Source organism: Crinia signifera, chromosome 6 (genome assembly GCF_055691185.1).
Source record: "Crinia signifera chromosome 6, ASM5569118v1, whole genome shotgun sequence".
NCBI classification, from domain to species: Eukaryota; Metazoa; Chordata; class Amphibia; order Anura; family Myobatrachidae; genus Crinia; species Crinia signifera.
The window spans coordinates 281,988,858-282,001,775 of NC_139222.1; the positions used below are offsets into that span (position 1 = coordinate 281,988,858).

A 12,918-nucleotide genomic window follows, 5' to 3' on the forward strand; every position below is an offset into this window, starting at 1 on the left:
TTAACTGTGGCCCCTTCCCCTCTCTTTCAGCAGTGAATACTGAGCAGAAATAATTATTATTAACCCCTTCAGTGGCAATCCCGAGAATTTTCCGGGCTGTGCCTCAGTGCCCAGTCTGGCAAGCCCGGAAAAATCTCGGGATTGTCACTGTTTAGAGCCGGCTCCCTCCCCTCTGCCACGACTCCTCCTCCCTCCTCCTCCCCTATCAGCCCTGCCCTCACCTCTCCCTCCCTACTATTCCTGTATCAGCCCTGCCCTGACCTCACCTCTATCTCCCAACTATTCCTGTATCAGCCCTGCCCTGCCCTCACCTCTCCCTCCCTATTATTCCTATATCAGCCCTGCTCTGCCCTCATCTCTCTCTCCATACTATTCCTGTATCAGCCCTGCCCTCACCTCTCCCTCCCTATTATTCCTGTATCAGCCCTGCCCTGCCCTCACCTCTCCCTCCCTATTATTCATGTATCAGCCCTGCCCTGCCCTCACCTCTCCCTCCCTATTATTCCTGTATCAGCCCAGCCCTGCCCTCACCTCTCCCTCCCTATTATTCCTGTATCAGCCCTGCCCTCACCTCTCCCTCCTTATTTTTCCTGTATCAGCCCTGCCCTGTCCTCACCTCTCCCTCCTTATTATTCCTGTATCAGCCCTGCCCTACCCTCACCTCTCCCTCCCTACTATTCCTGTATCAGCCCTGCCCTCACCTCTCCCTCCCTATTATTCCTGTTTCAGCCTTGCCCTGTCCTCAGCTCTCTCTCCCTACTATTCCTGTATCAGCCCTGCCCTCACCTATCCCTCCCTCCCTCCCTACTATTCCTGTATCAGCCCTGCCCTGCTGTCACCTCTCCCTCCCTACTATTCCTGTATCAGCCCTGCCCTGCCCTCACCTCTCCCTCCCTCCCTACTATTCCTGTATCAGCACTGCTCTCACCTCTCCCTCCCTATTATTCCTGTATCAGCACTGCCCTCACCTCTTTCTCCCTCCCTACTATTCCTGTATCAGCCCTGCCCTGCTGTCACCTCTCCCTCCCTCCCTACTATTCCAGTATCAGCCCTGCCCTGCCCTCACCCTCACTATTATTCCTGTATCAGCCTTGCCCTGCCCTCACCTCTCGCTCCCTATTATTTCTGTATCAGCCCTGCCCTCACCTCTCCCTCCCTATTATTCCTGTATCAGCCCTGCCCTGCCCTCACCTCTCCCTCCCTACTATTCCTGTATCTCACCCTGCCCTGCCCTCACCTCTCCCTCCCTATTATTCCTGTATCAGCCCTGCTCTCACCTCTCCCTCCCTATTATTCCTGTATCAGCCCTGCCCTCACCTCTCTCTCCCTACTATTCCTGTATCAGCCCTGCCCTCACCTCTCCCTCCCTATTATTCCTGTATCAGCCCTGCCCTCACCTCTCCCTCCCTACTATTCCTGTATCAGCCCTGCCCTGCTGTCACCTCTCCCTCCCTCCCTACTATTCCAGTATCAGCCCTGCCCTGCCCTGCCCTCACCCTCCCTATTATTCCTGTATCGGCCTTGCCCTGCCCTCACCTCTCGCTCCCTATTATTCCTGTATCAGCCCTGCCCTGCCCTCACCTCTCCCTCCCTATTATTCCTGTATCAGCCCTGCCCTGTCCTCACCTCTCTCTCCCTACTATTCCTGTATCAGCCCTGCCCTGCCCTCACCTCTCCCTCCCTATTATTCCTGTATCAGCCCTGCCCTGCCCTCACCTCTCCCTCCCTATTATTCCTGTATCAGCCCTGCCCTCACCCTTCCCTCCCTATTATTCCTGTATCAGACCTGCCCTGCCCTCACCTCTCCCTCCCTACTATTCCTGTATCAGCCCTGCCCTCACCTCTCCCTCCCTATTATTCCTGTATCAACCCTGCCCTCACCTCTCCCTCCCTATTATTCCTGTATCAGCCCTGACCTGCCCTCACCTCTCCCTCCCTATTATTCCTGTATCAGCCCTGCCCTCACCTCTCCCTCCCTATTATTCCTGTATCAACCCTGCCCTCACCTCTCCCTCCCTATTATTCCTGTATCAGCCCTGACCTGCCCTCACCTCTCCCTCCCTATTATTCCTGTATCAGCCCTGCCCTCACCTCTCCCTCCCTATTATTCCTGTATCAGCCCTGACCTGCCCTCACCTCTCCCTCCCTATTATTCCTGTATCAGCCCTGCCCTGCCCGAACCTCTCCCTCCCTATTATTCCTGTATCAGCTCTGCCCTGACCTGCCCTCACCTCTCCCTCCCTATTATTCCTGTATCAACCCTGCCCTCACCTCTCCCTCCCTATTATTCCTGTATCAGCCCTGACCTGCCCTCACCTCTCCCTCCCTATTATTCCTGTATCAGCCCTGCCCTCACCTCTCCCTCCCTATTATTCCTGTATCAGCCCTGACCTGCCCTCACCTCTCCCTCCCTATTATTCCTGTATCAGCCCTGCCCTGCCCGCACCTCTCCCTCCCTATTATTCCTGTATCAGCCCTGCTCTGCCCTCACCTCTCCCTCCCTATTATTTCTGTATCAGCCCTGCCCTGCCCTCACCTCTCTCTCCCTACTATTCCTGTATCAGCCCTGCCCTGTCCTCACCTCTCCCTCCCTATTATTCCTGTATCAGCACTGCCCTCACCTCTCTCTCCCTACTATTCCTGTATCAGCCCTGCCCTGTCCTCACCTCTCCCTCCCTACTATTCCTGTATCAGCCCTGCCCTGCCCTCACCTCTCCCTCCCTGCTATTCCTGTATCAGCCCTGCCCTCACCTCTCCCTCCCTTTTATTCCTGTATCAGCCCTGTCCTCACCTCTCTCTCCCTACTATTCCTGTATCAGCACTGCTCTCACCTCTCCCTCCCTATTATTCCTGTATCAGCCCGGCCCTGCCCTCACCTCTCTCTTCCTACTATTCCTGTATCAGCCCTGCCCTCACCACTCTCTCCCTACTAATCCTGTATCAGCCCTGCCCTCACCACTCCCTCCCTCCCTACTATTCCTGTATCAGCCCTGCCCTCACCTCTCCCTCCCTATTATTCCTGTATCAGCCCTGCCCTGCCCTCACCTCTCCCTCCCTACTATTCCTGTATCAGCCCTGCCCTCACCTCTCCCTCCCTATTATTCCTGTATCAGCCCTGCCCTGCCCTCACCCTTCCCTCCCTATTATTCCTGTATCAGCCCTGCCCTGTCCTCACCTCTCCCTCCTATTTCTGTATCAGCCCTGCCCTGCTCTCACCTCTCCCTCCCTATTATTCCTGTATCAGCCCTGCCCTGTCCTCACCTCTCCCTCCCTCCCTACTATTCCTGTATCAGCCCTGCCCTCACCTCTCCCTCCCTCCCTACTATTCCTGTATCAGCCCTGCCCTCACCTCTCCCTCCCTCCCTACTATTCCTGTATCAGCCCTGCCCTGCTGTCACCTCTCCCTCCCTCCCTACTATTCCTGTATCAGCCTTGCCCTGCCCGCACCTCTCCCTCCCTATTATTCCTGTATCAGCCCTGCCCTGCCCTCACCTCTCCCTCCCTATTATTCCTGTATCAGCCCTGCCCTGTCCTCACCTCTCCCTCCCTATTATTCCTGTATCAGCCCTGCCCTGTCCTCACCTCTCCCTCCCTATTATTCCTGTATCAGCCCTGCCCTGTCCTCACCTCTCCCTCCCTATTATTTCTGTATCAGCCCTGCCCTCACCTCTCTCTCCATACTATTCCTGTATCAGCCCTGCCCTGTCCTCACCTCTCCCTCCCTATTATTCCTGTATCAGCCCTGCCCTCACCTCTCCCTCCCTCCCTATTATTCCTGTATCAGCCCTGCCCTCACCTCTCCCTCCTATTTCTGTATCAGCCCTGCCCTCACCTCTCCCTCCCTATTATTCCTGTATCAGCACTGCCCTGCTGTCACCTCTCCCTCCCTATTATTCCTGTATCAGCCCTGCCCTGCTGTCACCTCTCCCTCCCTCCCTACTATTCCAGTATCAGCCCTGCTCTCACCTCTCGCTCCCTATTATTCCTGTATCAGCCCTGCCCTCACCTCTCGCTCCCTATTATTCCTGTATCAGCCCTGCCCTGCCCTCACCTCTCGCTCCCTATTATTCCTGTATCAGCCCTGCCCTCACCTCTCCCTCCCTATTATTCCTGTATCAGCCCTGCCCTGCCCTCACCTCTCCCTCCCTATTATTCCTGTATCAGCCCTGCCCTGCCCTCACCTCTCCCTCCCTATTATTCCTGTATCAGCCCTGCCCTGCCCTCACCTCTCCCTCCCTATTATTCCTGTATCAGCCCTGCCCTCACCTCTCCCTCCCTATTATTCCTGTATCAGCCCTGCCCTGCCCTCACCTCTCCCTCCCTACTATTCCTGTATCAGCCCTGCCCTCACCTCTCCCTCCCTATGATCCTGTATCAGCCCTGCCCTCACCTCTCCCTCCCTATTATTCCTGTATCAGCCCTGCCCTGCCCTCACCTCTCCCTCCCTATTATTCCTGTATCAGCCCTGCCCTGCCCTCACCTCTCCCTCCCTATTATTCCTGTATCAGCCCTGCCCTCATCTCTCCCTCCCTATTATTCCTGTATCAGCCCTGCCCTGCCCTCACCTCTCCCGCCCTACTATTCCTGTATCAGCCCTGCCCTGTCCTCACCTCTCCCTCCCTACTATTCCTGTATCAGCACTGCCCTCACCTCTCCCTCCCTACTATTCCTGTATCAGCCCTGCCCTGCCCTCACCTCTCCCTCCCTCCCTACTATTCCTGTATCAGCCCTGCCCTGCCCTCACCTCTCCCTCTCTACTATTCCTGTATCAGCCTTGCCCTCACCTCTCCCTCCCTATTATTCCTGTATCAGCCCTACCCTCACCTCTCCCTCCTATTTCTGTATCAGCCCTGCCCTGCCCTCACCTCTCCCTCCCTACTATTCCTGTATCAGCCTTGCCCTCACCTCTCCCTCCCTATTATTCCTGTATCAGCCCTGCCCTGCCCTCACCTCTCCCTCCCTCCCTACTATTCCTGTATCAGCCCTGCCCTGCTCTCACCTCTCCCTCCCTATTATTCCTGTATCAGCCCTTCCCTGCTGTCACCTCTCCCTCCCTCCCTACTATTCCTGTATCAGCCCTGCCCTGCTCTCACCTCTCCCTCCCTGCTATTCCTGTATCAGCCCTGTCCTGTCCTCACCTCTCCCTCCCTATTATTCCTGTATCAGCCCTGCCCTCACCTCTCCCTCCCTATTATTCCTGTATCAGCCCTGCCCTCACCTCTCCCTCCCTATTATTCCTGTATCAGCCCTGCCCTGCCCTCACCTCTCCCTCCCTATTATTCCTGTATCAGCCCTGCCCTCACCTCTCCCTCCCTATTATTCCTGTATCAGCCCTGCCCTCACCTCTCCCTCCCTACTATTCCTGTATCAGCCTTGCCCTCACCTCTCCCTCCCTACTATTCCAGTATCAGCCCTGCCCTCACCTCTCCCTCCCTACTATTCCAGTATCAGCCCTGCCCTGCCCTCACCTCTCCCTCCCTCCCTACTATTCCTGTATCAGCCCTGCCCTGCCCTCACCTCTCCCTCCCTCCCTACTATTCCAGTATCAGCCCTGCCCTGCCCTCACCTCTCCCTCCCTCCCTACTATTCCAGTATCAGCCCTGCCCTCACCTCTCCCTCCCACCCTACTATTCCAGTATCAGCCCTGCCCTCACCTCTCCCTCCCTCCCTACTATTCCAGTATCAGCCCTGCCCTGCCCTCACCTCTCCCTCCCTCCCTACTATTTCTGTATCAGCCCTGCCCTCACCTCTCCCTCCCACCCTACTATTCCTGTATCAGCCCTGCCCTGCCCTCACCTCTCCCTCCCTATTATTCCTGTATCAGCCCTGCCCTGCTGTCACCTCTCCCTCCCTCCCTACTATTCCTGTATCAGCCCTGCCCTCACCTCTCCCTCCCTCCCTCCTATTCCTGTATCAGCCCTGCCCTCTCCCTCCCTCCCTACTATTCCTGTATCAGCCCTGCCCTCTCCCTCCCTCCCTACTATTCCTGTATCAGCCCTGCCCTCACCTCTACCTCCCTCCCTACTATTCCTGTATCAGCCCTGCTCTCACCCCTCCCTCCCTCGTTGCTCCCACATATTGGTGTGCCAGTGCATTAATCTCCGCAGTCTCCGTACAGAGCACTGAACGCCCGAGAACGCAGTTATCACCTTTTCAGTAACTGGTACAAGCCCTCTGCACTCAGTCTCCTGGTGTTCATGTCGTCCAGCTCATTAAAATTCAGCTCCAGAGCCTGGTAGTTGTGTTTGACAAGGCGCCTGAGGATGGCAGCCAGCTGCAAGGAAATACAGATATATTGTTATATTGGATCTACTATATAAACTAGTCACGTTATGTAAAAGGCCCAAATCAGATTTGTACACATGCCCGATGGTTTACATTCAAATTGTTGGTGTGGGGTCTGCGCAGGTGCCAGACGTGTTCTGGGCATGGGCAGGACGGGTCTTGTATATTTGCCTACTCTGCTCCCGAAAATCAGGTGGTCCTTCCGGAAAGGTGGACAAGTCCCCTGCACCTTTGCAACCCTGCCAATTCAAGATCACAAGTGGGAGGAATGAGGGGGGGGGCAAAGGATGCATTTCGTAAAGTATGGGGTCATGAAATATCTCTTGCAGAACCCTGTTACTCAATCAAGCTGTGGTGTTTTGGGGGAAGTACTTGGCATTGTTCTCCAAAACGGGGATGCGTCACCCCTCTTTTGTAGGCATGACTGTGTCCTTGGGTGCAGACTTATTGATCCCGGGTGTCCAGATTCAGTGGCCAGCCTAAGTCAGATTCCGGTTACACAGACTCGCCGCTGCCTGGAAACATTGCAGCATAGTCGCGATGGCGATCCGAGGCTGCGTCTGTCTCCTACAAGCGCCTCCTCTCTGCATTGCACAAGCGCTTCCCTCCCACGCTGCGCAATACCATACAAACAGGAAAGGCCCAATGTGTGGGAGTCACCACCTGCTCAGCGCTCCTCAGTGCCGGGGGATCTCTCTTCCCATTAGTGCCGGCGTTAGTGGCTGCCCGCGGCTTCCTGGTATATTCGGTCAGCACGGTCTCATTTCCATCCCACAAGCTCGGATTCCCCTCGCTGCAAGTAGCGGGAAACATACACAATATCAGATAGAACATAGTGGGTGAGATTTATCATATGGTGCCGGATGACTCTCCGACAGTCGGGATCCCAATGTTCAGTATACCGATGCCGGAATCCCGACTGTTCAACTGCCCGACAGTCGGGATTCCGACTTAGGAGTCCATCCTATTAGGAGCGGATGATTCACACTCACGAATCATTATGTCACCGGGCGCACTTTACGGGGGCTGAATTCGCTGCATATGGCTGCGAGCACTTTTAAGTGAATTTGGCCCAGCAAAGGGTGCGAGAGGCTTAAATCAGGTGCCTTTTTCAGTGTTTACATGGCTCCTGAACGGCACCTCGCACCCTTTGGCGCTGATAGGATCGACACCTTATAGGGTCTATTCTCGCTCGAGGGGTTACATGACCCGCATAGAGGGATAGTAGAACCTGTGGCAAACGAAGCGAGTCCCCAAGCGGCTTTTTGTGCTCCCCCATCGGAATACTGTTGGTACACTGACCTTCGGGATCCCGGCCGTCGGCGAGTCATACCGAACACTTACCAAACACAAGTGTAGCAGGTCCGGCAGTGAAAGTTTTTTGATATATAACCACAGCCCCTAACCCCCGATCACCCCAGTGTACCCTACGTCCTCAGCATTAGGCACAGCACCCACAGATAATGGCACGCCGAGACATGTCCGTCAGGCGCGCCGGCGGGATGGATGGATGTGGCTCCATCTGTAGCTCTGAGGCTGGTAGCAGTCATCGCTGATGTCACAGACCCTTCCCCAAATGCCCGCGCACACCAGAGTTTTTTCTTACACTTCCAGAAAACGTCCAGTTACCACCGCTCAACGCCGGCTGCCAGTCAGTCAAGCCCTGGCTACATTACATCTACACCCCATACACTTTTTCTTTTGCTATGGCAAAACGAGGGCAGCATAGGCCAGAGTGCAGTTAAGAGCCCGGGGATTTGGGGGTTAACTATATAAGCAATGCAGCAATGGTGCAGTGGGATGATTCACAGGCATTTTAGCATGTGGGGTCGCTGGGCCAATCAGCAGCAAAAGGGGAGGCAGCTTAAGCAGGGTATATAGGGTCCAGCTCTGGGGGGAGGAACTTCCTCTTGGAATCCGGATCCCCACCCTCCCTTCCCTTTTTCTTCTTTCTTTCTCTGGTCCACATTGCCTACGGGCTGTCCAAACAATTGGTAAATTTAGTTTTAGTTTAAAAATCGGCGAGAAGGCGCTCTCGACCAGCAGTCGGGTGAGGTGTCAGGTGGTCACCGTGCGGTATTACCCCCCCTTGCCAGGACGGTGGGCGAGTCCCGAGTTGAGCGGGGACGGTGGGCACTTCCTTGAGGTGTCCGCGCCTTACCTTAGAGGGGGCGGGGAGCCGTCACGGTGCAGGCTGTACCTTACGTAAGGGGTGTGTTTGTTAGATTGGAGCGATGCAGTCGCTGCCATTGGCATACACCTCTGACTGGTGCTGGTCTCAAGTGCTCTTTTTGGCCATCCCTTTGATAGACAAACAGGGGTCATACCACCTAAATAAATAACTTGACCATTTTAAACTTACACCATGGTTGTCTGAGTCTTATTTTTAGTTAAGGTGTCCGTGTGAATTATTTATAGGCATTTAAGGTAAAGGTAACATTACAAGGCAACCAACATAATCCCTTGGGCGCCTTATCCCCCTTGGGCATGCACAATGCAAACGGTACACATGCGCATTCATTTACAAATTCTATAATTAGCTATCAAGTCTGAATTAGGCCCCACGTTTGCTGTACAGTATGTGTGTGTGTGTGTCTGTGTGGTTCCGAGCACTCAGTCATCACACCAGACAGAGAATCTAGTAAGTCGCTGGCATAGCATTCCATTTGCATCAACCCTATTAAAAGAATGTAAAGTAGGTAAAGACAATACAGAGTACAAACTGTACATGTTCTTTATTTGTATCATATTCCAGCATCACTTATTATGGAGGAAGTTTCCCCCTGTTTAAGTACTATGAAAGGCTGAATGTGTATTCAGACAGCCACCACCAGGGGGCAGCACTTGTGCATCACTGCTTGTTGAATACTTCACATATCGATAATTCATTTTACTTTCTGCTTTATATGTGGGAGCATAGCCGTGCGCAGCACATATTAATAGACTGATTGTGCACTGTTGGAGAAGTATGACTGGCTCCGCACATTGGGAGTGTCTAGCACCGCCTACTGGTAATCACTGCAAACTAAATAATATAAGTGATTGGATTAACATGTACAATAGGGGCTAGCAGCCAGGCAGATGATTATGTCAACAATGGTACTGTCAGTGTATCATGTAATGATGTCATTCATTACTATGGTGCATGTGCCGCACAGTGGCAGCGCAGAGGCGGAACTAGCAAGCTGTGGGCCCAGGTGCAAAAATATGCTTCAGGACCCCCACCCCAATTATAGTCACATTACACCACATAGTAGTGCCACTTGTAGTAGTTTACACTTTGTGCCAGGTAGAGCCCCTTATACCTCTTTCATAACCAGGTTATTGCCTGGTTGATGTACAATGTGAAAGGACCAAAAAAGGACAAATAGTGTATAATGGGCGACAAGGGTTTAGTGTGAAAGAGTTGGACCCGGGATCAAAATACTGGGTCCGACCAGGGATAGCAATCTGAAAGATGCCCTTAGACACACTGTGCCGGTATTACGCATAGCCTAATGCCCATTACACATTATGCCACACTCTGTAGTGCCCATTACACATTATGCTGCACACCATAATCACCATAATGCCTATTACATATTGTTTCACACTGTAATGGCCATTACTGCACACTGTAATGCCCATTACACATTGCCGCACACTGCAGTGCCCCTTACACATTGCCGCACACCGTATTGCCAATTACACATTAAGACACACACTATAATGCCCATTACACATTATGCCACTGCATAAAGTCCATTACATATTATAACCCCCAGTAATGTCCCTTACAAATAATTCCCCCAGTAGTGCCCCTTACGGACTTCCCATTTTAGTGCCGTATAAGAGGGGAGGATATAGCTTGCCACGGCCCTGTGTGGTGTGTGCTCAGCTCCTATGCTGCTGAGCGGCTCAGACCATTGCTGACAGACATTTTAAATATGGCGGAGGCTAGTTAGCCAATTGGAGCTAACTGTGGCTGCCCGTCCATGAGCTCTGATAGGCTGGTAGGCAGGAGCCATAATTCAAATGTCCGTCAGCACTGGTATAAGCGCCTAAGCAGCCAAGGAGCTGAGCACACACCACACAGAGCCATCTCTCCAAAATGGTTATCCCTCGATCCCCGTCACCTATGCATCTCTTTCTCCCTCCCTCCACCTCTCTATCCACATCACCACTGAATCTCTCACTCCCGTCACCTCTCCATCCCCATCACCTCTTTGTCACCATAGAACCTCTCTGTGCCACTGCACCTCTACGCCCGATACCCCTGCACTTCTCTACCCCCTTTGTCACCGCTTCACAGCCAGCATACACCCCCTAACAGCTATCACCATACTCCTATACCCTTACACTACTCCCCCTGTCCAACCACACACTAATACTGCCCATGTCTTCCCACAAGCACCCCATATCCCTCTACCGTCAACAAACCCCACTCTCCCTATCTCCTACAAACACTCTATATACCACTACCCCCTACACATCCTGCACTTCAGTTCCTGTCCCTCAATATACATCTCATAACCCTCCCTCCTGTCCCCCAATATACACCCCATAATCCTCTACCCCCCCCCCCCCAATATAGCCATCTGGTAGCCACTGACAGTCCCTGACATTCCTGTACCCATTCCATACCCCCATTTTTGCCCCCTTTCCTCATAGCCCATTACCTCCTCTAACTTTGCTGGTCCCTTCTGTTAGCCACATCGTGGGAGCCGGGCGGGAGGAGGTTAGACGCGGCAGGCGGCTGGCTCTGTTTTCTGTCCTGCAGCCTGCGCAGGCCCGGCGCAGGCTGCACAATCACAGAGAGCTCAGACGTCAGCCGTCACAGAACTTTAGTAAAAAAAGTATGGAAACTTTGGCTTCCGGTGCAGACAGCAGTGCCACAGCGTGCCCCATGAACTGGCTTGGGCCCCGTTGCACTGCACCATCTGCACCGCCAGTAGTTCCGCCCCAAGGATGACAGGCGTCTCTTGGAGGGTTACCCTGACTGGCTTTAATGTGTTTTGGGGGCGCAGCGTGGCAAACATCCAAGGAGCATGGGCAATGGGGAATGCTGAGGCCTGACCTTCCGGCACTGTCCTCAAGCAGTGATTGTGCCGTCTCCAGGGTGGCTGCAGGTCTGGTCTGTGCTACTGGGGTCCGTCACTCTTGATGGAGGGCCCGAGGATGCATGTCAGGCTGGCCGTTTGGGTGAGGAGGACCCAATTGGCAATCCCTGCAGACATGAGTGAGGGTGGGAGTGCCAGACATTAGGGTGTGCCAGTGCACACCCCCTGCACACGCCTGTGCGTGGGAGAATCGGCCCAGAGATTTTTAGCATCATCACTCACGCAAAATCGCCCAGTGTGTATGCACCTTCAGATGTAGTGTTCCTTATTTGGCCAATCAAAATTCTTTTTGACCTCTTATATATCTTAATTAAGTTCTAACTTTTTTTAGTTACCTGCTATCAAACTTGGCCATAAACTCCCGGTATTTGATTCCGCCATGATGATCCCGGGGAATCTTCTCCAGCATATATATAAATTCCTCATCTGTTACCTTCATGCAGTACCTTAGCCCAAACAAGAGGGTTAGTGACCAGGAATACCTGTATACTGCTGCAGAGCGTCCACACACCATATAATCTGATATACAGTAATTACATATAGTTACACTGAAACAAACCTTTTTTCTAGGATTGATCTGAAGTCCTGCTGGCTGATGACATTTACTTTATATGTGTCGGCCTTCCTGTCAGGGAACAAGAGGTGTCGCATCAGATTTGCTCAGTATATTGTATGATCTCATTGGACATATTCATGGGGGCAGATGTATTAAGGCGATAACGCAGCAGCCAATCAACTCCTAACTCTCATTTTCAAACACATCTGATTGGCTGGTACATTATCACCTTTTACTTTATCATCACTTTATCACCACTTTATCCCCAATTTATCACCGCTTAATCACCACTTTATCACCACTTTTTATAAGGGATGCGAATCCCAGCAATCCTAAGAACAAGTCGGACCTGATTGTCCCGGCAGCTCCCCGGGAGGGATCACATGCGATGGCATTTCATGTGCCAAGTTTTGCATGTGATAAATCGCATGCAACTCCCAGGGAGCTGCAGGGACAATGGGAGTGGGGGACAGCAGCGGGGGTATGCCCGCGACCAGAGAGCAGGGCAAGAAGCCGCTGCCGTCAGTGGGAGCAGGGGGGGGCAGCGAAGTGAGCCAGGCAGGAGAAGAAGCTGTCGGGCAGTGGTGGGAGCAGACGAGCACTTCAAACAAAAAAAAAGCCCATACAAACGAATAGGAAGCCATTGATTGGCTGAGACCTCTCTCAGCCAATTAGCGATTGGCTAAGAGAGGTCTCAGCCAATCGCTGATTGGCTGAGACAGGTCTCAGCCAATCAATGGCTTCCTATTCGTTTGTATGTTTTTTTTTAAGTGCTCTGCTTGCGCTGCTGCAGCGTCTTCTCCTGCCCGGCACCCTGTTTCTCTGCATCGCCCCCCTGCTCCCGCTGACCGCAGCGGCTTCCTCCTCTGCCAGGCTCCCTGCTCCCTCCGCCTGGCTCTGGTAGCTCCCTCACCAGCTGCAGTCCCCCGCGCGGCTCCGGGCAGCACATAAGATTTAGCAAATCTTGTGAGCAGCCTG

General features: G+C 53.3%; 1 protein-coding gene across 5 annotated transcripts in view; it reads right to left on the bottom strand.

Annotated features, from left to right (window-relative positions):
• LOC146009439 (EF-hand calcium-binding domain-containing protein 6-like) overlaps window positions 1-12,918 on the bottom strand; it is a 91,740-nt gene that overhangs the window by 15,375 nt on the left and 63,447 nt on the right. For 4 of the 5 annotated variants that reach the window (XM_083149823.1, XM_083149827.1, XM_083149826.1 and 1 more), the window contains exons 11-14: window positions 11,944-12,009; window positions 11,720-11,830; window positions 6,949-7,078; window positions 6,150-6,274 (exon numbers count right to left, since the gene is read on the bottom strand). In XM_083149823.1, the coding sequence (XP_083005949.1) occupies window positions 6,150-6,274; window positions 6,949-7,078; window positions 11,720-11,830; window positions 11,944-12,009 (432 nt within the window). The remainder of the gene's footprint in view (window positions 1-6,149; window positions 6,275-6,948; window positions 7,079-11,719; window positions 11,831-11,943; window positions 12,010-12,918) is intronic. The other variant, XM_083149824.1, reaches the window with a different exon arrangement.